Here is a 22,666-nt window from a genome sequence, read left to right as displayed (position 1 = left end):
GACAAGAACCACCTGACTGCGATTTTAAAACAAGGGCGGGACGGAGCAACACTTACCCGAGCTCTTGACACTGGTGCAGCCCGGGGCCCAGCCGCTGGAGTCCTTCGCTCTGAACGCGGCAGCGCCACAGGTCGACGTGTCTCATGGCGTCACAGAGCCCGATGGCATGCGACAGGACGGCACAGTCAACGGGGGTCAGCCGCAACCCACGGAGCGATAGCTCTCCCGCCGACCCCAGGGTGGCCTGAGCCAGTGCACTATTCTGGGACTCAAACAGGTAGTGCAACGCGTTCAGCAGGCTCCTTTTACCCGCCTCATTCCGCTCGTCCGCAACATGGCTTCTCACCTCCTCCGTCACCCAGTCGAGGACGCGGCGGGTCGTTTCGTGCGGAAACGGACCCAGAAACTCCTCCAGGCCCTGAGCTGTCGCCGGGGAGGAGAGGCCAGCGACAAAACGGAGAAACACCTCAAACCGCCCGTCCTCCTCGCCGCGGGCTTCAGTGAGGAGTTCCAGGATGTCCCCGCGACCTGGGGTCAGGAATAGTGCGAGTGCGGCCGCAAACTCTTGGATGGTGAGGTGTGGGAATGTGTACACCACGCTCCGGGCAGAATCCTCTCTCTCCAAAAGCTCCACCAGGAAACCGGACAGGAACTGGGAAAGCTGCAGATTGTAGCTGATCAAATCTCCATCTGTAAACACGATCTTCCTCTCGGACACCCCTCTGAAGGCCATCTGACCAAGCCTGAGTAACACATCACGGGGGTTCTCAATCTCACGACAGTGGTTTTTCAGGATGTTGTAAATATAGTAGGAGTACAGTTGGGTGATGGTCTTGGGAACTCGCTGCGGGTCCTTGACTCTTTGTGTGAAGAAGGGGCCCAGTGCCAGAGCAAGGATCCAGCAGTAGGAGGGGTTGTAGCTCATGGTGTACAAGATCTCGTTCTCCTTCACGTGTTTGAAAACAGCTTCCGCCACCGTCTGATCATCAAAATGCCTGATGAAATATTCCTTCCGTTCCTCACCAACAAATCCCAGGATTTCAGCCCAGACACTGATGTCAGCCTTTTCCAATAAATGCAACGCAGTGGGGCGGGTGGTCACCAGCACGGAACACCCTGGGAGCAGCTTGTGCTGGATTAAACTGTGCACAATGTCCGACACCGTACACTGGAATTCGGGATCTGTGCATGTGGACTGACCTTCTGTACATCCCCGACTGTCAGCAAAATCGATTTTGTTCTTAAATTCATCCAAGCCATCCAGTGTGAACAGCAATCCTTCTGGGCTCTTCCACAACTCTGGCAGAACATTCCTCAAGTAAGGATACTGATCCAGAATCAGTTCCCTCAGACTTACCCTGCAATTAATGTGGTTCAGATCGCGGAATTTGAAACTGAAGACAAATTGGAATTGCTGGAATATTTTCCCCGTGGCCCAGTCGTGAACAATCTTTTGTACCATTGTTGTTTTCCCGATCCCCGGGACTCCGGCCACTGCTGCCGAATTCCCAGATTTGGATTTACTCCGGGAAAAGCTGCTCTGGAACAACTGATCAGTCCGAATCTTTTCCAGCTCTCCGCGGAGATGTTTCTCCCTCAACTCCTCGTGGTCTCGGCCTCTGGCCAGCAGCTCATGTTCCACCAGTCTCCGATCCCGAACAGTAGAAATGACCGTGAGCTCGGCGTATCGATCAACCAGCTGGAAAACCTTCTCCTTCTCCCTCATCAGGATCGTGTCCACTCTCAGCGTCTCGGTCTGCGCCCGCAGTGTCTTCCTGTGTTCCTGCTGAATATCTGCCATGGGGACAGACGGGAAGTCGTCTTGGAACATGCAACCAACTGGAAATATCCAACTTCCTACTCTCGAATTAAGCTTAAGAGAGTTAATATGATACTTCGAAACGTACACACGCACGCGCACACACGCAGACAGACAGACACACACACACACACACACACACACACACACACATACACACACACACACACACACACACACACACACACACACACACACAGACAGACACACACACATACACACTCACACACACAGACACACACACATGCAGACAGACAGACACACACACACACACACACACACACACAGACAGACACACACACATACACATAGACAGATAGACAGACAGACAGACACACACACACACACATACACATAGACAGATAGACAGACAGACAGACACACACACACACACACACACATACACATAGACAGATAGACAGACAGACAGACAGACAGACACACACACACACACACACACACACACACACACACACACATACACACACACACACACACACACACACATACAAACAATGCTGGAGATTCTGAGCAGGTCCGGCAGCGTCAATGGAGATTGAATAAAGTGCCAACATTTCCCGACACCAAAAGCCGCCACGGGTGTTTTCCCAATCCCTGTGGCGAAAGGAGGAGGGGGTTCGCACATGGGGCAAGTAACGCCATCCCTTAAAAAAAAACCCAGAGATGCAGAACTCCACAGACGTCATCCCTGGGAGCGGAAGGATCTTTGACGATGGGCGACACCTGGGGACAGGTGGAGAGACCGGCCCGGCACACAGCTCGTTGGCAGCTTGCTAGCTTAGGACCACAAGACACAGAAGCAGAATTCGGCCATTCAGCCCATCGAGTCTGCGCCATTCCATTAAGGCTGACGTTACATCCCTTTCAATCCCATTCTCCTGCTAGCTCCCCGTAACCTTTGAGGTCCTGACTAGAGAAGATCCCGGCACCCTCTACTGCAAATAATGACGCCCTCCGCGGCCATGAATTCCACAGATCCGCTATCCTCTGGCTCCCTCCTCACTTGTGACCTCTGGCCCGAGACTCACACTCTGTAGAAAACATCCTCCCCACATACACTCTATCTAGGCTGTTCAATATTCGATAGGTTTAAATAAGATTCCACACCACCCACCCCCTCCCCGTTCTTCTAATCTCCAATGAGTACAAGCCCAGATCCTTTAAATGCTCCTCCTGCAATAACCTTTTTGTTTCCGGAATCATTCTCACGAACCTTCTCTAGCCCCGCCCCAAAGCCCAGCACGTCCTCTCTGAGACAGTGGGTCCCAAACGGCTCTCAATCCTCCAAGCGCTGTCCGGCCACTGTCTCGTTAAAGCCTCCCCCAATGCCTCCTCGCTCCTCTATTCCAGATCTAGCGGACACGGTGGAGATTTACAAGGATGCTGCCTTGTTAGAATCGCGTGCGTTAACTCGGCCTTGGAGCGACGGAGGACGACTGCTGACCCGACAGAGGCTGAAAAGGCGGTGAGAGGCGTCGATCGTGAGGATAGCCGGGGCTGAGATGGAGGCATAGTTGGATGGTGCTGGGAAGTAGGCACAAGGGGGATGTCAGAGGCAAATTTTTTTCCGCGCAGAGGTTGGCGGGTGCGTGGAATGCACTGCCGGCGACGGCGTTCGAGGCGGAAACAATAGGGTCTTTTTAAAAGACTCTCTGTTGGGTACGTGGAGCTGGGGAAAGTAGAGGGCTGGGCGGTAGGGAAATTCCAGGCAGGTTCGAGAGTGGGTCACACGGTCAGCACAGCATTGTGGGCCGAAGGGCCTGTAACGTGCTGTACCTTCCTAGGTTTCCGTCTCTCGAACGTATTTGCTTTCCTCTACCATCGACCCAAGCGGCTAGCTAACCCTTCAGGGAATTCCACACGAGGACTCCCAAGTTCCTTTTCACCCCCGAGTTTTGAAGTCTCTCTCTCTCTCTCTCTCTCTCTCTCTCTCTCTCTCTCTCTCTCTCTCTCTCTCTCTCTCTCTCTCTCTCTATTTAGACGACAGTGCACGCCTTTACCTCTGCTAACAATGTTCATGACCCTACCCTTCTCCACACTGTATTTCCATCTGCCACCACTTTGCCCATTCGTCCGGTCGGACTAAGTCCTTCTGCAGACACCTTGATTCTTCAACGCGACCTTTCTATCCACGGCCTCAATGGCATCCATTCGGTCGGGCAAACCACTGACACAACGTGGTCCCAACACCGACTCCTGCGGAGCACCATTAGTCACCCGCAGACAACAGAAAATCCAGCCCCCCCCCCCCTTTATTCCCGCTGCCTCCGGCCAGCATCTAATCCTCTATCCATGCTAGAATGGATCAGCTCATGATAAAACGATAGAATCGATTCGATGGGCCGAATGGCCGACTTCTGCTCCTTTGCCTTATGGTCTTATGTCAGGCGTGGAAGTCACGACTCACTGAGCCGGAACACTGCACTGAGTTGGAATTTGAATGCATCGGAGATCAGATTCAGTGAAATTATCTTGAATTCCAAGATAAATCCATTGGCACGTGGGCTCCCAGATCCGGCCACACTCTGACCCTCGTCCCTTGGGCTCCTGGATTCTGCCGAACTGGAGTCCAACAGCAAATTCCATGAGCCAATTGAATGAAGATCGGCACTCACCCTTCAGCTGCGACGATTGTCTGCATAAACCCCGGGCGATGTTCATGTGTTCATACGGATCGGGACCTGTTTCAGATCGCAGAACCGTTGCTGGAGGCAGGACGGGCCAGCGGACGCGTCGGTGAGCGCGGGATTTGAGACAGACCGCGGGCGGGGCCGGTCGGCGGGCTCGATATCGCGAGAGCCGGTGCTTGCGCGCTGAGCGAGCTGACAAGATCACGGGGCCGGTCGGGGCCTCTGGCAGGCTGGAGATTGCTGGCTTCCGTCGGGGGGACTTGGGAAGGGTCAGAAATAGGAAATGGGATTCAAGCGCAGCGGAGAGTTGACGAGGCCAGAGGCAGCTTCCGGCAGGTCCGCGCAGTCAGGGCAATGGATTGCGTTGCGGCCCGCGTGGTCCTGGTGATCACATCGGCAAGAAGAGCATCCACCTACAATTTCTCACAGAGCGCTTAGCTGGATTTGAGGAGGGACATTCTTGCTATTGAGGGAGTGCAGCGTTGGTTCACAAGGTTAATTCCCGGAATGGCGGGACTGTCATATGTTGAAAGATTGGGGCGACTGGGCTTGTACACACTGGAATTTAGAAGGATGAGAGGTGATCTGATTGAGACATATAAGATTATTAAGGGATTGGACACGCTGGAGGCAGGAAACATGCTCCCGCTGATGGGTGAGTCCCGATCCAGAGGCCACAGTTTAAGAATAAGGGGTCGGCCATTTAGAACGGAGTTGAGGAAAAACTTATTCACCCAGAGAGTGGCGGATATGTGGAATGCTCTGCCCCAGAAGGCAGTGGAGGTCAATTCTCTGGTTGCGTTCAAGAGAGAGTTAGATAGAGCTCTTAAAGATAGCGGAGTCAAGGGATATGGGGAGAGGGCAGGAACGGGTTACTGATGGTGGGTGATCAGCCATGATCACATTGAATGGTTTCCGGGGTATCGAGGCCCTGGGTAAGAGGAAGAAGGAGGGGAATAGCGCGTGTAGGAAGTGAGGAACACACGAGGTGCTTGAAGAGTAGGCAGGAATGCAAGAGAACAGTTGAGAGAATGGAGACGGTCCAGAAGAAAGGGTGAGTTTGCTCAAGCAAGCAAGGTGAAGGAGAATACCAAGAGGATAGCAAAGGATAATCCAAAGAGTTTCTACAGGTATATTAAGAGCAAAGAGGATAGTAAGGAATAAAATTGGTCCTCTTGAAGATCAGAGAGGTCGGCTATGTATGGAACCAAAAGAAATGGTGGAAATCTTAAATGGTTTTTTTCGCGTCTGTATTTATGAAGGAAACTGGAATGGAGTCTATGGAAACAAGGCAAACAAGTAGGGAGGTCATGAAACTTATACAGATTAAATAGGAGGAGGTGTTTGCTATCTTGAGGCAAATCAGAGTGGATAAATCCCCAGGACCTGACAGGGTATTCCCTCGGACCTTGAAGGAGACGAGTATTGAAATTGCAGGGGCCCTGGCAGATCTATTTAAAATGTCGGTGTCTGCGGGTGAGTTGCCAGAGGATTGGAGGATAGCTCATGTAGTTCTGTTGTTTAAAAAAGACTCTAAAAGTAATCCAGGGAATTATAGGCCGGTAGGTTTGACGTCAGCAGTAGGTAAATTATTGGAAGGAATACTAAAAGATAGGATCTACAAGTATTTAGATAGGTGGGGACTTATTAGGGAGAGTCAACACTGCTTCGTGCGTGGTAGGTCATGTTTAACCAGTCGATTAGAGTTTATCGAGGAGGTTACCAGGAAAGTGGATGAAGGGAAGGCAGTGGATGTTGTCTACATGGACGTCAGTAAGGCCGTTGACAAGGTCCCACATGGGAGGTTAGTTCGGAAGATTCAGTCACTAGGTATACATGGTGAGGTAGTAAATTGGATTAGACGTTGGCTCAATGGAAGAAGCCAGAGAGTGGTATTGGAGGATTGCTACTCTGAATGGAGGCCTGTGACTAGTGGTGTGCCACAGGGATCAGTGCTGGGTCCATTGTTATTTGTTATCGATATCAATGATCTGGATGATAATGTGGTAAATTGGATCAGCAGATTTGCTGATGATACAAAGATTGGAGGTGTAGTGGACAGTGAGGAAGGTTTTCAAAGCTTGCAGAGGGATCTGGACCAGCTGGAGAAATGGGCTGACAAATGGCAGATGGAGTTTAATGTGGACAAGTGTGAGGTATTGCACTTTGGAAGGAAAAACCAGGGTAGAACATTCAAGGTAAATGGTAGGGCACTGAGGAGTGCAGTAGAACAGAGGGATCTGGGAGTACAGATACATAATTCCCTAAAAGTGGTGTCACGGGTAGACAGGGTAGTAAAGAGAGCTTCTGGTACATTGGCCTTTATAAATCTAAGTATTGAGTATAAGAGTTGGAATGTTATGGTGAGGTTGTATAAGGCATTGGTGAGGCCGAATTTGGAGTATTGTGTGCAGTTTTGGTTGAAAGATTGCAGAGAAGGTTTACTAGGATGTTGCCGGGACTTGAGAAACTGAATTACATAGAAAGGTTGAATAGGTTAGGACTTTATTCCCTGGGGCGTAGAAGAATGAGGGGAGATTTGACAGAGGTATATAAAATTATGATGGGTATAGATAGAGTGAATGCAAGCAGGCTTTTTCCACTGAGGCCAGGGGAGAAAAAAAAACAGAGGACATGGGTTAGTTAAGGGTGAAGGGGGAAAAGTTTAAAGGGAACATGGGGGGGGGGGCTTCTTCACACAGAGAGTGGTGGGAGTGTGGAATGAGCTGCCGGATGAAGTGGTGAATGTGGGCTCACTTTTAACATTTAAGAAAAACTTGGACAGGTACATGGATGAGAGGGGTATGGAGGGATATGGTCCGGGTGCAGGTCAGTGGGACGAGGCAGAAAAGTGGTTCGGCACAGCCAAGAAGGGCCGAAGGGCCTGTTTCTGTGCTGTAATTTTCTATGGTTCTATATCTAACGCGTCTTTAACCACGGGTGCGGTGCTGGAGGATTGGAGGATAGATGACGTTGTCTGTTTGATCAAGATGAGGTCCGAGAATAAGCAGGGAGATTTCAATTCGGTCACTGACCCTGTCGATAGTGCATACGTCATTGGAAGCTAATCGCAGGGGCAGAATTGAATAGCATTTCGATGAACAGGGAAATTCGATAGGGGCATATGCAAAACTGTAAGGTGGCATAGATGGCATGAACGCAAACAGGTGTCCCCCGTCCCCACCCACTGAGACTGTGGTGGGCGTGTGAGTTACGTTGCAACATTGAAGAGAGGTGTAGATAAGTACATGGACGGGGGGAGGGGGCGCGGGGGGGGGGGGAATCACGAAGGGCTGCGGCTCGATGGGGATCGGCAAAAGCAGTGCGGCACGGACTAAATGGGCCGAAGAGCCTCCCGTTTCGGCGCCGCCGCACTCAATGACCCCTCCGACAGTGAGTGACCGTTGGGGGGGGGGGGGGAAATCGGACCTACCGAGTTCGTGGATCTCTTTCAGAATCTTCTCCAGCTTGGGCAGCCCGTAGCGGATTTCCCCGAAGGATTCCCACATCACCCGGCGGGCCGGCGCCCCTTTCTCCGTCACCAGACTGAGGAGCAGAGCTGAGCCCTCGGCCCGGCGCCCCCTCTCGGCGAGTTCGGTGACTCTCTGCGAAGAACGATTGTGAATATATCGAGGCACAGTCCAGCAGGCGGGGAAAAAAATACCCTCCCGGTAATGGGACGTCCCAGCCGCGAGTTGCGCAGCCACCGGCCCCCTCGTCTATCTTGGGCCCTGGTGAGGAACCTCTAAACTTAGAGGACGTATCTAAAGTGACTGTGGTTTGCTCTGGGTGCACTAAAACGGCACTGAATCCTCAGGTCCGCAGAGAAAAGGTCGCTGGCTACAGTCGGCCATCACTTCAATACTTGGCGGGTGCCTCGGACAAGGAAGCGGGTCGGCGCGGCGCGGTTAGCAGTACGGGCGACCCGGGTTGCGTTCCCCGTCGCTGCCTGTAAAGGGTTCGATCGCTCTCCCAGTGACTGCGTGGGTCTCCTCCGGATGCACCTTCTTCACGCCCCCCCCCCCCGCCGCAGTCCAATGACCCACCAGTTAAAAGGTTAAATTGACCGTCGTAAAATTGTCCCAGCATTACACTAAGGATTAAATCGTGGGGGTTGCTGGGTGGCGCGGCTCGAGAGGGCCGATGCTGCCCTGTGTCTCAATAAATAAACTTTCAAAGAAATCATTGCGGGTACTACTATTGGAGAATAAAGTTGCAACGTTTGCCGTGTGGCCAGAACTATGCGGCCAGCCTTGTGTTTGCTATGTGTCCAATTTATTGGCCAGAATGTAATCTCTGTATTGTCTCTGTACTATTGAACGCATCAGTGCCCTGAGAATGTAGCTAACAGTGAAAGTAAGCATGTAGAGATAACGGGGGTAGACGGGATCGTGGAGTGGGGTGATGGTGTGGGGACCAGTCAAGGCCGGGAAGGGGGACGCGTGTTCCAGAGAGTAGACTAGAGCGAGTATGGGCTATGAGGTGGTGTGATGGTATGGGGACCAGTCAAGGCCGGGAAGGGGGACACGTATTCCAGGGAGTAGACTAGAGTGAGTATGGGCTATGGGGTGGTGTGATGCTATGGGGACCAGTCAAGGCCGGGAAGGGGGAAACGTAGTCCAGGGAGTAGACTAGAGCGAGTATGGGCTATGGAGTGGGGTGATGGTATGGGGACCAGTCAAGGCCGGGAAGGGCGACGCCTGTTCCAGAGAGTAGACTAGAGCGAGTATGGGCTATGGGGTGGTGTGATGGTATGGGGACCAGTCAAGGCCGGGAAGGGGGACACGTATTCCAGGGAGTAGACTAGAGCGAGTATGGGCTATGGAGTGGGGTGATGGTATGGGGACCATTCAAGGCCGGGTATGGGGACGCGTATTCTAGGGAGTAGACTAGAGCGAGTATGGGCTATGGAGTGGTGTGATGGTATGGGGACCAGTCAAGGCCGGGAAGGGGACGCGTGTTCCAGAGAGTAGACTAGAGCAAGTATGGGCTATGGAGTGGGGTGATGGTATGGGGACCAGTCAAGGCCGGGAAGGCGGACGCGTGTTCCAGGGATTAGACTAGAGCGAGTATGGGCTATGGAGTGGGGTGATTGTATGGGGACCAGTCAAGGCCGGGAAGGGGACGCGTGTTCCAGAGAGTAGACTAGAGCAAGTATGGGCTATGGAGTGGGGTGATGGTATGGGGACCAGTCAAGGCCGGGAAGGGGGACGCGTGTTCCAGGGATTAGACTAGAGCGATTATGGGCTATGGAGTGGGATGATGGTATGGGGACCAGTCAAGGCCGGGTATGGGGACGCGTGTTCCAGGGATTAGACTAGAGCGAGTATGGGCTATGGAGTGGTGTGATGGTATGGGGACCAGTCAAGGCCGGGAAGGGGGACGCGTGTTCCAGAGAGTAGACTGGAGCAAGTATGGGCTATGGGGTGGTGTGATGGTATGGGGACCAGTCAAGGCCGGGAAGGGGGACGCGTGTTCCAGAGAGTAGACTAGAGCGAGTATGGGCTATGGAGTGGGGTGATGGTATGGGGACCAGTCAAGGCCGGGAAGGGGACGCGTGTTCCAGAGAGTAGACTAGAGCAATTATGGGCTATGGAGTGGTGTGATGGTATGGGGACCAGTCAAGGCCGGGAAGGGGACGCGTGTTCCAGGGAGTAGACTAGAGCGAGTATGGGCTATGGAGTGGTGTGATGGTATGGGGACCAGTCAAGGCCGGGAAGGGGGACGCGGGTTCCAGGGAGTAGACTAGAGCGAGTATGGGCTATGGGGTTGTGTGATGGTATGGGGACCAGTCAAGGCCGGGAAGGGGGACGCGTGTTCCAGAGAGTAGACTAGAGCAAGTATGGGCTATGGAGTGGGGTGATGGTATGGGGACCAGTCAAGGCCGGGAAGGGGACGCGTGTTCCAGAGAGTAGACCAGAGCGAGTATGGGCTATGGAGTGGGGTGATGGTATGGGGACCAGTCAAGGCCGGGTAGGGGGACGCGTGTTCCAGAGAGTAGACTGGAGCAAGTATGGGCTATGGGGTGGTGTGATGGTATGGGGACCAGTCAAGGCCGGGAAGGGGGACGCGTGTTCCAGAGAGTAGACTAGAGCAAGTATGGGCTATGGAGTGGTGTGATGGTATGGGGACCAGTCAAGGCCGGAAAGGGGACGCGTGTTCCAGAGAGTAGACTAGAGCAAGTATGGGCTATGGAGTGGGGTGATTGTATGGGGACCAGTCAAGGCCGGGAAGGGGACGCGTGTTCCAGGGAGTAGACTAGAGCGAGTATGGGCTATGGAGTGGTGTGATGGTATGGGGACCAGTCAAGGCCGGGAAGGGGGACGCGGGTTCCAGGGAGTAGACTAGAGCGAGTATGAGCTATGGGTTGGTGTGATGGTATGGGGACCAGTCAAGGCCGGGTAGGGGGACGCGTGTTCCAGAGAGTAGACTGGAGCAAGTATGAGCTATGGGGTGGTGTGATGGTATGGGGACCAGTCAAGGCCGGGAAGGGGAACGCGTGTTCCAGAGAGTAGACTAGAGCAAGTATGGGCTATGGGGTGGTGTGATGGTATGGGGACCAGTCAAGGCCGGGAAGGGGACGCGTGTTCCAGAGAGTAGACTAGAGCAAGTATGGGCTATGGAGTGGGGTGATTGTATGGGGACCAGTCAAGGCCGGGAAGGGGACGCGTGTTCCAGGGAGTAGACTAGAGCGAGTATGGGCTATGGAGTGGTGTGATGGTATGGGGACCAGTCAAGGCCGGGAAGGGGGACGCGGGTTCCAGTGAGTAGACTAGAGCGAGTATGGGCTATGGGGTGGTGTGATGGTATGGGGACCAGTCAAGGCCGGGTAGGGGGACGCGTGTTCCAGAGAGTAGACCGGAGCAAGTATGGGCTATGGGTTGGTGTGATGGTATGGGGACCAGTCAAGGCCGGGAAGGGGGACGCGTGTTCCAGGGAGTAGACTAGAGCAAGTATGGGCTATGGAGTGGGGTGATGGTATGGGGACCAGTCATGGCCGGGTAGCGGGACGCGTATTCTAGGGAGTAGACTAGAGCGAGTATGGGCTATGGAGTGGGGTGATGGTATGGGGACCAGTCAAGGCCGGGAAGGGGACGCGTGTTCCAGAGAGTAGACTAGAGCAAGTATGGGCTATGGAGTGGTGTGATGGTATGGGGACCAGTCAAGGCCGGGAAGGGGGACGCGTGTTCCAGAGAGTTGACTAGAGCAAGTATGGGCTATGGAGTGGGGTGATGGTATGGGGATCAGTCAAGGCCGGGAAGGGGGACGCGTGTTCCAGAGAGTTGACTAGAGCAAGTATGGGCTATGGAGTGGTGTGATGGTATGGGGACCAGTCAAGGCCGGGAAGGGGGACGCGGGTTCCAGGGAGTAGACTGGAGCGAGTATGGGCTATGAGGTGGTGTGATGGTATGGGGACCAGTCAAGGCCGGGAAGGGGGACGCGTGTTCCAGAGAGTAGACTAGAGCAAGTATGGGCTATGGAGTGGGGTGATGGTGTGGGGACCAGTCAAGGCCGGGAAGGGGGACGCGTGTTCCAGGGAGTAGACTAGAGGGAGTATGGGCTATGGAGTGGGGTGATGGTATGGGGACCAGTCAAGGCCGGGAAGGGGACGCGTGTTCCAGAGAGTAGACTAGAGCAAGTATGGGCTATGGAGTGGTGTGATGGTATGGGGATCAGTCAAGGCCGGGAAGGGGGACGCGTGTTCCAGAGAGTTGACTAGAGCAAGTATGGGCTATGGAGTGGTGTGATGGTATGGGGACCAGTCAAGGCCGGGAAGGGGGACGCGGGTTCCAGGGAGTAGACTGGAGCGAGTATGGGCTATGAGGTGGTGTGATGGTATGGGGACCAGTCAAGGCCGGGAAGGGGGACGCGTGTTCCAGGGAGTAGACCAGAGCGAGTATGGGCTATGGGGTTGTGTGATGGTATGGGGACCAGTCAAGGCCGGGAAGGGGGACGCGTGTTCCAGGGAGTAGACTAGAGCGAGTATGGGCTATGGAGTGGGGTGATGGTGTGGGGACCAGTCAAGGCCGGGAAGGGGGACGCGTGTTCCAGGGAGTAGACTAGAGCGAGTATGGGCTATGGAGTGGGATGGTGGTATGGGGACCAGTCAAGGCCGGGTATGGGGACGCGTATTCTAGGGAGTAGACTAGAGCAAGTATGGGCTATGGGGTGGTGTGATGGTATGGGGACCAGGCAAGGCCGGGAAGGGGGACGCGGGTTCCAGGGAGTAGACTAGAGCGAGTATGGGCTATGGGGTGGTGAAGGTATGGGGACCAGTCAAGGCCGGGAAGGGGACGCGTGTTCCAGAGAGTAGACTAGAGCAAGTATGGGCTATGGGGTGGTGTGATGGTATGGGGACCAGTCAAGGCCGGGAAGGGGACGCGTGTTCCAGAGAGTAGACTAGAGCAAGTATGGGCTATGGAGTGGTGTGATGGTATGGGGACCAGTCAAGGCCGGGAAGGGGGACGCGTGTTCCAGAGAGTTGACTAGAGCAAGTATGGGCTATGGAGTGGGGTGATGGTATGGGGATCAGTCAAGGCCGGGAAGGGGGACGCGTGTTCCAGAGAGTTGACTAGAGCAAGTATGGGCTATGGAGTGGTGTGATGGTATGGGGACCAGTCAAGGCCGGGAAGGGGGACGCGGGTTCCAGGGAGTAGACTGGAGCGAGTATGGGCTATGAGGTGGTGTGATGGTATGGGGACCAGTCAAGGCCGGGAAGGGGGACGCGTGTTCCAGAGAGTAGACTAGAGCAAGTATGGGCTATGGAGTGGGGTGATGGTGTGGGGACCAGTCAAGGCCGGGAAGGGGGACGCGTGTTCCAGGGAGTAGACTAGAGCGAGTATGGGCTATGGAGTGGGGTGATGGTATGGGGACCAGTCAAGGCCGGGAAGGGGACGCGTGTTCCAGAGAGTAGACTAGAGCAAGTATGGGCTATGGAGTGGTGTGATGGTATGGGGATCAGTCAAGGCCGGGAAGGGGGACGCGTGTTCCAGAGAGTTGACTAGAGCAAGTATGGGCTATGGAGTGGTGTGATGGTATGGGGACCAGTCAAGGCCGGGAAGGGGGACGCGGGTTCCAGGGAGTAGACTGGAGCGAGTATGGGCTATGAGGTGGTGTGATGGTATGGGGACCAGTCAAGGCCGGGAAGGGGGACGCGTGTTCCAGAGAGTAGACTAGAGCAAGTATGGGCTATGGAGTGGGGTGATGGTGTGGGGACCAGTCAAGGCCGGGAAGGGGGACGCGTGTTCCAGGGAGTAGACTAGAGCGAGTATGGGCTATGGAGTGGGGTGATGGTATGGGGACCAGTCAAGGCCGGGAAGGGGACGCGTGTTGCAGAGAGTAGACTAGAGTAATTATGGGCTATGGAGTGGTGTGATGGTATGGGGACCAGTCAAGGCCGGGAAGGGGGACGCGGGTTCCAGGGAGTAGACTAGAGCGAGTATGGGCTATGGAGTGGTGTGATGGTATGGGGACCAGTCAAGGCCGGGAAGGGGGACGCGGATTCCAGGGAGTAGACTAGAGCGAGTATGGGCTATGGGGTTGTGTGATGGTATGGGGACCAGTCAAGGCCGGGAAGGGGGACGCGTGTTCCAGAGAGTAGACTAGAGCAAGTATGGGCTATGGAGTGGGGTGATGGTGTGGGGACCAGTCAAGGCCGGGAAGGGGGACGCGTGTTCCAGGGAGTAGACTAGAGCGAGTATGGGCTATGGAGTGGGGTGATGGTGTGGGGACCAGTCAAGGCCGGGAAGGGGGACGCGTGTTCCAGGGAGTAGACTAGAGCGAGTATGGGCTATGGAGTGGGATGGTGGTATGGGGACCAGTCAAGGCCGGGTATGGGGACGCGTATTCTAGGGAGTAGACTAGAGCAAGTATGGGCTATGGGGTGGTGTGATGGTATGGGGACCAGGCAAGGCCGGGAAGGGGGACGCGGGTTCCAGGGAGTAGACTAGAGCGAGTATGGGCTATGGGGTGGTGTGATGGTATGGGGACCAGTCAAGGCCGGGAAGGGGACGCGTGTTCCAGAGAGTAGACTAGAGCAAGTATGGGCTATGGAGTGGTGTGATGGTATGGGGATCAGTCAAGGCCGGGAAGGGGGACGCGTGTTCCAGAGAGTTGACTAGTGCAAGTATGGGCTATGGAGTGGTGTGATGGTATGGGGACCAGTCAAGGCCGGGAAGGGGGACGCGTGTTCCAGAGAGTAGACTAGAGCAAGTATGGGCTATGGAGTGGGGTGATGGTGTGGGGACCAGTCAAGGCCGGGAAGGGGGACGCGTGTTCCAGGGAGTAGACTAGAGCGAGTATGGGCTATGGAGTGGGGTGATGGTATGGGGACCAGTCAAGGCCGGGAAGGGGACGCGTGTTCCAGAGAGTAGACTAGAGTAATTATGGGCTATGGAGTGGTGTGATGGTATGGGGACCAGTCAAGGCCGGGAAGGGGGACGCGGGTTCCAGGGAGTAGACTAGAGCGAGTATGGGCTATGGAGTGGGGTGATGGTGTGGGGACCAGTCAAGGCCGGGAAGGGGGACGCGTGTTCCAGGGAGTAGACTAGAGCGAGTATGGGCTATGGAGTGGGGTGATGGTATGGGGACCAGTCAAGGCCTGGAAGGGGACGCGTGTTCCAGAGAGTAGACTAGAGCAATTATGGGCTATGGAGTGGTGTGATGGTATGGGGACCAGTCAAGGCCGGGAAGGGGGACGCGGGTTCCAGGGAGTAGACTAGAGCGAGTATGGGCTATGGGGTTGTGTGATGGTATGGGGACCAGTCAAGGCCGGGAAGGGGGACGCGTGTTCCAGAGAGTAGACTAGAGCAAGTATGGGCTATGGAGTGGTGTGATGGTATGGGGACCAGTCAAGGCCGGGAAGGGGACGCGTGTTCCAGAGAGTAGACTAGAGCGAGTATGGGCTATGGAGTGGGGTGATGGTATGGGGACCAGTCAAGGCCGGGAAGGGGGACGCGGGTTCCAGGGAGTAGACTAGAGCGAGTATGGGCTATGGGGTGGTGTGATGGTATGGGGACCAGTCAAGGCCGGGAAGGGGGACGCGTGTTCCAGAGAGTAGACCACAGCAAGTATGGGCTATGGAGTGGTGTGATGGTATGGGGACCAGTCAAGGCCGGGAAGGGGGACGCGGGTTCCAGGGAGTAGACTAGAGCGAGTATGGGCTATGGAGTGGGGTGATGGTATGGCGACCAGTCAAGGCCGGGAAGGGGGACGCGGGTTCCAGGGAGTAGACTAGAGCGAGTATGGGCTATGGGGTTGTGTGATGGTATGGGGACCAGTCAAGGCCGGGCAGGGGGACGCGGGTTGCAGGGAGTAGACTAGAGCAAGTATGGGCTATGGAGTGGGGTGATGGTATGGGGACCAGTCAAGGCCGGGAAGGGGACGCGGGTTCCAGGGAGTAGACTGGAGCGAGTATGGGCTATGAGGTGGTGTGATGGTATGGGGACCAGTCAAGGCCGGGAAGGGGGACGCGTGTTCCAGAGAGTAGACTAGAGCAAGTATGGGCTATGGAGTGGGGTGATGGTGTGGGGACCAGTCAAGGCCGGGAAGGGGGACGCGTGTTCCAGGGAGTAGACTAGAGCGAGTATAGGCTATGGAGTGGGGTGATGGTATGGGGACCAGTCAAGGCCGGGAAGGGGACGCGTGTTGCAGAGAGTAGACTAGAGTAATTATGGGCTATGGAGTGGGGTGATGGTATGGCGACCAGTCAAGGCCGGGAAGGGGGACGCGGGTTCCAGGGAGTAGACTAGAGCGAGTATGGGCTATGGGGTTGTGTGATGGTATGGGGACCAGTCAAGGCCTGGCAGGGGGACGCGGGTTGCAGGGAGTAGACTAGAGCAAGTTGGGCTATGGAGTGGGGTGATGGTATGGGGACCAGTCAAGGCCGGGAAGGGGACGCGTGTTCCAGAGAGTAGACTAGAGCGAGTATGGGCTATGGGGTTGTGTGATGGTATGGGGACCAGTCAAGGCCGGGCAGGGGGACGCGGGTTGCAGGGAGTAGACTAGAGCAAGTATGGGCTATGGAGTGGTGTGATGGTATGGGGATCAGTCAAGGCCGGGAAGGGGACGCGTGTTCCAGAGAGTTGACTAGAGCAAGTATGGGCTATGGAGTGGGGTGATGGTGTGGGGACCAGTCAAGGCCGGGAAGGGGGACGCGTGTTCCAGGGAGTAGACTAGAGCGAGTATGGGCTATGGAGTGGGGTGATGGTATGGGGACCAGTCAAGGCCGGGAAGGGGACGCGTGTTGCAGAGAGTAGACTAGAGTAATTATGGGCTATGGAGTGGTGTGATGGTATGGGGATCAGTCAAGGCCGGGAAGGGGGACGCGTGTTCCAGAGAGTTGACTAGTGCAAGTATGGGCTATGGAGTGGTGTGATGGTATGGGGACCAGTCAAGGCCGGGAAGGGGGACGCGTGTTCCAGAGAGTAGACTAGAGCAAGTATGGGCTATGGAGTGGGGTGATGGTGTGGGGACCAGTCAAGGCCGGGAAGGGGGACGCGTGTTCCAGGGAGTAGACTAGAGCGAGTATGGGCTATGGAGTGGGGTGATGGTATGGGGACCAGTCAAGGCCGGGAAGGGGACGCGTGTTCCAGGGAGTAGACTAGAGTAATTATGGGCTATGGAGTGGTGTGATGGTATGGGGACCAGTCAAGGCCGGGAAGGGGGACGCGGGTTCCAGGGAGTAGACTAGAGCGAGTATGGGCTATGGAGTGGTGTGATGGTATGGGGACCAGTCAAGGCCGGGAAGGGGGACGCGGGTTCCAGGGAGTAGACTAGAGCGAGTATGGGCTATGGGGTTGTGTGATGGTATGGGGACCAGTCAAGGCCGGGAAGGGGGACGCGTGTTCCAGAGAGTAGACTGGAGCAAGTATGGGCTATGGAGTGGTGTGATGGTATGGGGACCAGTCAAGGCCGGGAAGGGGGACGCGTGTTCCAGAGAGTAGACTAGAGCAAGTATGGGCTATGGAGTGGTGTGATGGTATGGGGACCAGTCAAGGCCGGGAAGGGGACGCGTGTTCCAGAGAGTAGACTAGAGCGAGTATGGGCTATGGAGTGGGGTGATGGTATGGGGACCAGTCAAGGCCGGGAAGGGGGACGCGGGTTCCAGGGAGTAGACTAGAGCGAGTATGGGCTATGGGGTGGTGTGATGGTATGGGGACCAGTCAAGGCCGGGAAGGGGGACGCGTGTTCCAGAGAGTAGACCACAGCAAGTATGGGCTATGGAGTGGTGTGATGGTATGGGGACCAGTCAAGGCCGGGAAGGGGGACGCGGGTTCCAGGGAGTAGACTAGAGCGAGTATGGGCTATGGAGTGGGGTGATGGTATGGCGACCAGTCAAGGCCGGGAAGGGGGACGCGGGTTCCAGGGAGTAGACTAGAGCGAGTATGGGCTATGGGGTTGTGTGATGGTATGGGGACCAGTCAAGGCCGGGCAGGGGGACGCGGGTTGCAGGGAGTAGACTAGAGCAAGTATGGGCTACTGAGCAGAAATATTGGTGGCGAATGGAGAAGCTAATGTGCTGTTGATAAGTGTTGCAAGCGGATAGGGTGTGCTAACGCAACTGAGATAGGAGACGGGGTATGCTAATGAAAGTACGATAAGAAATTACTATAAAGAATACTGTTTACTAGGTTCGGCGGGCAATTAGTGACACGTTCATTAATTGTCTCAGTTTTTGCTTGCAAATAAAGGCTCAAATTTCTCGAAGAATCTTCTGCGTCTCCTGGTTATTTCAAGAAACCATGACACTACCCAACCAGCAAACAACTTTTTTTTTAAACTCTATCCCACCCCCACCCCCCACCCCCGACCCGAAATCTCCTTTATGGAAAGGCTACGGGGCTTTTAAAACAAGAACTTCACGGCATCTTAAAAGTTCCTTCCCGCAGTCAGTAAATCTGGTAAACCATTCCAGTTAACCCTCCCCTCCCCTCTTTATCAATCACCTCCCTCACTTTTTATCGCGCTCTTCACATTATGAGTGGATTGGTGGCATTGATGTATATATGTACACTGTATTCCATATTTACACTGCAACCTCTACCCTACTTTTGTGTAATTCATTATTCTTTAGCGTTGTTGGATCGTGTTTATTTTGGCGCAGGTCGCGCTGACGAACCGCAGCAAATTCCCAGCACGTGTAAGTGCCGATGGCGAACATTTCTCCCCCTTCCACCTTTCCACGCGTTGGCCCGTGGCCAAGTGGTGAAGGCGTTGGGCTGGCGGTCGGAAGGTCGCCTGTTCGAGCCGCAGCGTGTGTGTGTCCTTGAGCTAGGCACTTAACCGCACACTCCCCCTGCACGTTTCCTCGCCCAGTGGCGGAGGTTGGTGCAGTATGGGCAGGACAAGACCTACTCCATCCCCACATTCTGCCACCCCTCATACCTCTTCTCTTCGCCGGCCTATCACCTCCCTCCTGTGCCCCTCCCCCTTTCCGTTCTCCCATGGTCCACTCTTCTCTCATGTCGGATTCACTGTCCACCAGCTCTTTACCCTTTTCACGCTTCACCTCCTATCTTCTCGCCCCACCCTCTCCCTTTACCACACACCGCTTTCCCCCCCCCCCTCACCTGGCTTCACCTATCGCCTTCTGGGCTTGTACCCCTTTTGCCCCTCACCCCTCCGCTCTTATTCTAGCCTCTCCCCTCTTCCTTTCTCGGCCCACAACGCCGACTCTTTCTTCCTTTCCACAGGCAGTGCAGCAGTCTGTGAAGAAGGCTAATGGAATGTTGGCCTTTATTACAAAGGGAATTGAGTACAAGAGCAAGGAAATCCTCTTGCATTTGTACAGGGCCCTGGTGAGACCACACCTGGAGTATTGTGTACAGTTTTGGTCTCCAGGGTCAAGGAAGGACATCCTGGCTGTAGAGGAAGTGCCCCGTAGATTCACGAGGTTAATTCCTGGGATGCCTGGACTGTCTTACGCAGAGAGGTTAGAGAGACTGGGCTTGTACACACTGGAATTAAGGAGACTGAGAGGGGATCTGATTGAAACATATAGGATTATTAAGGGATTGGACAAGATAGAGGCAGGAAATATGTTCCAGATGCTGGGAGAGTCCAGTACCAGAGGGCATGGTTTGAGAATAAGGGGTAGGTCATTTAGGACAGAGTTAAGGAAAAACTTCTTCTCCCAGAGAGTTGTGGGGGTCTGGAATGCACTGCCTCGGAAGGCAGTGGAGGCCAATTCTCTTGATGCTTTCAAGAAGAAGCTAGATAGGTATCTTATGGATAGGGGAATCAAGGGATATGGGGACAAGGCAGGAACCAGGTATTGATAGTAGATGAGCAGCCATGATCTCAAAATGGCGGTGCAGGCTCGAAGGGCCGAATGGTCTACTTCCGCACCTATTGTCTATTGTCTATTGACTCAGTCTGCCCTGCCGAGTTTCTCCAGCATTTTGTTTGTGTCGGATTTGCTCGCTGTTTCCACAAGGGGGCAGGCGCAAGACGTTCACTGGTTCAGGACGGGTTGGTCCGATTGCATTTCACATTCCTGTCTGTTTCACAGTAGTCACTTGCTTATCAAAATCCTGTGTCCTTCTGACTTAACAACGGACCAATCTCCTCTTTGATCGCCCTTTGAGTCAGGGCTAGGAGCTGGGGCTTTACTCTCCGGCGAGAAGGAAGATGAGAGGAGACATGATAGAGGTGTACAAGATAGTAAGAGGAATTGACAGAGGGGACAGCCAGCGCCTCTTCCCCAGGGCACCACTGCTCAGTACAAGAGGACATGGCTTTAAGGTAAGGGGAGGGAAGTTCAAGGGGGATATTAGAGGAAGGTTTTTCACTCAGAGAGTGGTTGGTGCGTGGAATGCACTGCCTGGGTCAGTGGTGGAGGCAGATACACAAGTGAAGTTTAAGAGACTACTAGACAGGTATATGGAGGAACTTTAAGGTGGGGGTTATATGGGAGGCAGGGTATGAGGGTTGGCACAACATTGTGGGCCGAAGGGCCTGTACTGTGTTGTACTGTTCTATGTTCTTCTGTGTTCTATGTTTGAGGAAGAGAATCCAAATGACTGATCACACGGCGAGAGGAATGATTGATCCCACCGCTGTTTTGAAAGGGCCTCATCGTCACCCTCATTACGTGACGTGAGTTATGACGTAGGCGATCCTGTCTATGACCAAGATCGCTCTCAGCAACATCTCTGTAAATGTGTCTATTTTGCGACTCCTTTTAGGTATAGTTCCTTCTGTCCAACAGTATTTAGAGTGGAATTTTCTTGTTTATTTGTATATTTAAAGTTAATAGTTATATATTTGTTGTTGCTTATGTGTGATTCCCTGGCTTTGTTAGCACAAGTTTAGAGTTTCCGTTTTTGTTCAATAAAAATAATTTTCAAAAAAACTTTTTCTGCAGAGCTGATTTGCCATTGTCTTTTGCTGGGTGGGGTCCTTAACAAGATGGGTGACCCCCGCCGAGATTAATACACCTCAGAGATTGTCTGCGTCAGTGGTCGCATAACCAGGACTTGTGATGTGCATGCGACCATCCGCCACCTCACCCCGTGACCTCACGTGACCCTGATCCGCGGGGGCGGGGTGGGTTGGGGTGAAGTCGCGTTGCGCCTTGCCCAAGGGTGGCCTGCAGGCTGGCGGACGGAAGGGGCTCCTTTCAATTCCTTTGGCGGAGACGTTTCTCCTTCCCGCCACCCAAAAGGCGACGCCCTCCCTCCTAACTTTAGTCAGTGCCGCCTGGTTCTGAATGTCGCCTTTTAAAGGAGAACCTCTTTTCCACCTCTGCCTGATCAAGGCCTCTTTGGATGCTAGTGCGTTTCAACCGGGTCACTCCTAAACTCGCACGGATATGAGATTGATCTCTCCTCAGCGGATCACCGGCCCCATTCACCCTGTTCCTCCCGCTCACCTCATGCTCCCGGCCGCTGAGCTGCCCCTTCTCCTTCAGCGCCCCGCTCAGCCCTTCCAGCCCCTCCTCGATCGCGGGCTTCAGCCGCTCCCGGTAGAAGTTCGTCAGCTGCAGCAGCTGGTAGTCGCCGCACTGCGCCAGGAGCTCGGAGATGGCGGGACCGGGAACTGTGCACACAGACGGACGAAGGGTAACCATCGGCCAGCGCCATATCAATCCCCAGCCATGCCAAGGCCAGCGCCCGTCCCCCATCCATTCTTAGAATGCAACCGACAAGGAGATCAATGATTCGAGTACGTGTTGGCGACAGTTCCTTCTCCCGGGATGTCCCACGTCTTAACGCCCTGCTGCCGGTTAAGTTTTGGATACTGTCGTGGGGGGCAGGGGTGTCAAACTCATTTCAGGTCACGGGCCGGATGGGGCAAAATGCAGCTTCACGCGGGGCGGATCAGTCGGACGCGGGCGAACGCGGCTTTCTTTGCCTCCGTTTTTTCCAGCCTGTTCTCATGTGTCTCAGTCTCTGCTGTAACTACAAAGTGTTTCACTTCGCAAATGCCGTTTCTTATGAAGAAGACTGCTGAGCAAGCATTATTTTTATGATTGGTATTAACATAGGCTTCGTATCGCCGGGCCATTGATAAGTAAAATAATAGATCTATCTAAAATGATCTCGCGGGCCGGGTATAATTGTACGCCGGGCCGGATATGGCCCGCGGGCCTTGAGTTTGACACCTATGTCTTAGGGGAATGTCACGGAGACCGGGTTACCGGCACCGAGCATGGGCCCGCGGTGCAGAAGGTAAAGAGGGAACAAAAGTGATAGGGGACTCAATAGTCAGGGGAACAGGCAGGAGATTCCGTGGACGTGAACGGGACACCCAAATGTGATGTTGCCTCCCAGGCTGCCAGAGTAAGGGGCATGTTGGATTATGCCCACAGCATTTTGAAACTGCCCTTCGAGGGGGATTAAAATCAGGCCAGCGCGACCTTTAGGGGACAGGAGCCGAAATCGGATCCGGTATTGAACCCTCTGCTTGATTTTTTTTTACGTACCGAGTTCTTGCAGCTCCTTCAGCAGGGCCTCCAGCTCTGGCGACATGTGGTGCAGTTTCAAGAGGGACCCCCATATCCGCTTGTGGGCGCGGGGCTCCTTCGCCATCGCTAGGCCGAGGAGGAGTTCCGAGGCGGCCCGTCGGCCCCCTTCCTCCCGGGATTTAACGACCTCCTGCAAAGGGTAGAAACTCGCTCAGCGCTTCGGGAGCCGCTTCTTCCCCCCCCCTTCCCCAACCCCAACCCCACCCCACTCCACCATCAGATCTCGAA

General features: G+C 54.6%; 1 protein-coding gene across 1 annotated transcript in view; it reads right to left on the bottom strand.

Moving 5' to 3' along the window:
- Nucleotides 1–22,452, bottom strand: part of LOC132387081 (NACHT, LRR and PYD domains-containing protein 3-like) — a 31,220-nt gene extending 8,768 nt beyond the window's left edge. The window contains exons 1-5 of the mRNA XM_059959437.1: nt 22,397–22,452; nt 21,344–21,510; nt 7,904–8,075; nt 4,456–4,521; nt 57–1,794 (exon numbers count right to left, since the gene is read on the bottom strand). Coding sequence (XP_059815420.1) covers nt 57–1,794; nt 4,456–4,521; nt 7,904–8,075; nt 21,344–21,510; nt 22,397–22,442 — 2,189 coding nt within the window. The 5' untranslated portion in view covers nt 22,443–22,452. The remainder of the gene's footprint in view (nt 1–56; nt 1,795–4,455; nt 4,522–7,903; nt 8,076–21,343; nt 21,511–22,396) is intronic.
- Between the last annotated feature and the right edge of the window lie 214 nt (nt 22,453–22,666).

This window comes from Hypanus sabinus, unplaced genomic scaffold (genome assembly GCF_030144855.1).
Source record: "Hypanus sabinus isolate sHypSab1 unplaced genomic scaffold, sHypSab1.hap1 scaffold_151, whole genome shotgun sequence".
In the NCBI taxonomy this organism is placed as follows: Eukaryota; Metazoa; Chordata; class Chondrichthyes; order Myliobatiformes; family Dasyatidae; genus Hypanus; species Hypanus sabinus.
Note: the sequence above shows the minus strand (reverse complement) of the source record. Positions and strands in the feature narration are given on the sequence as shown.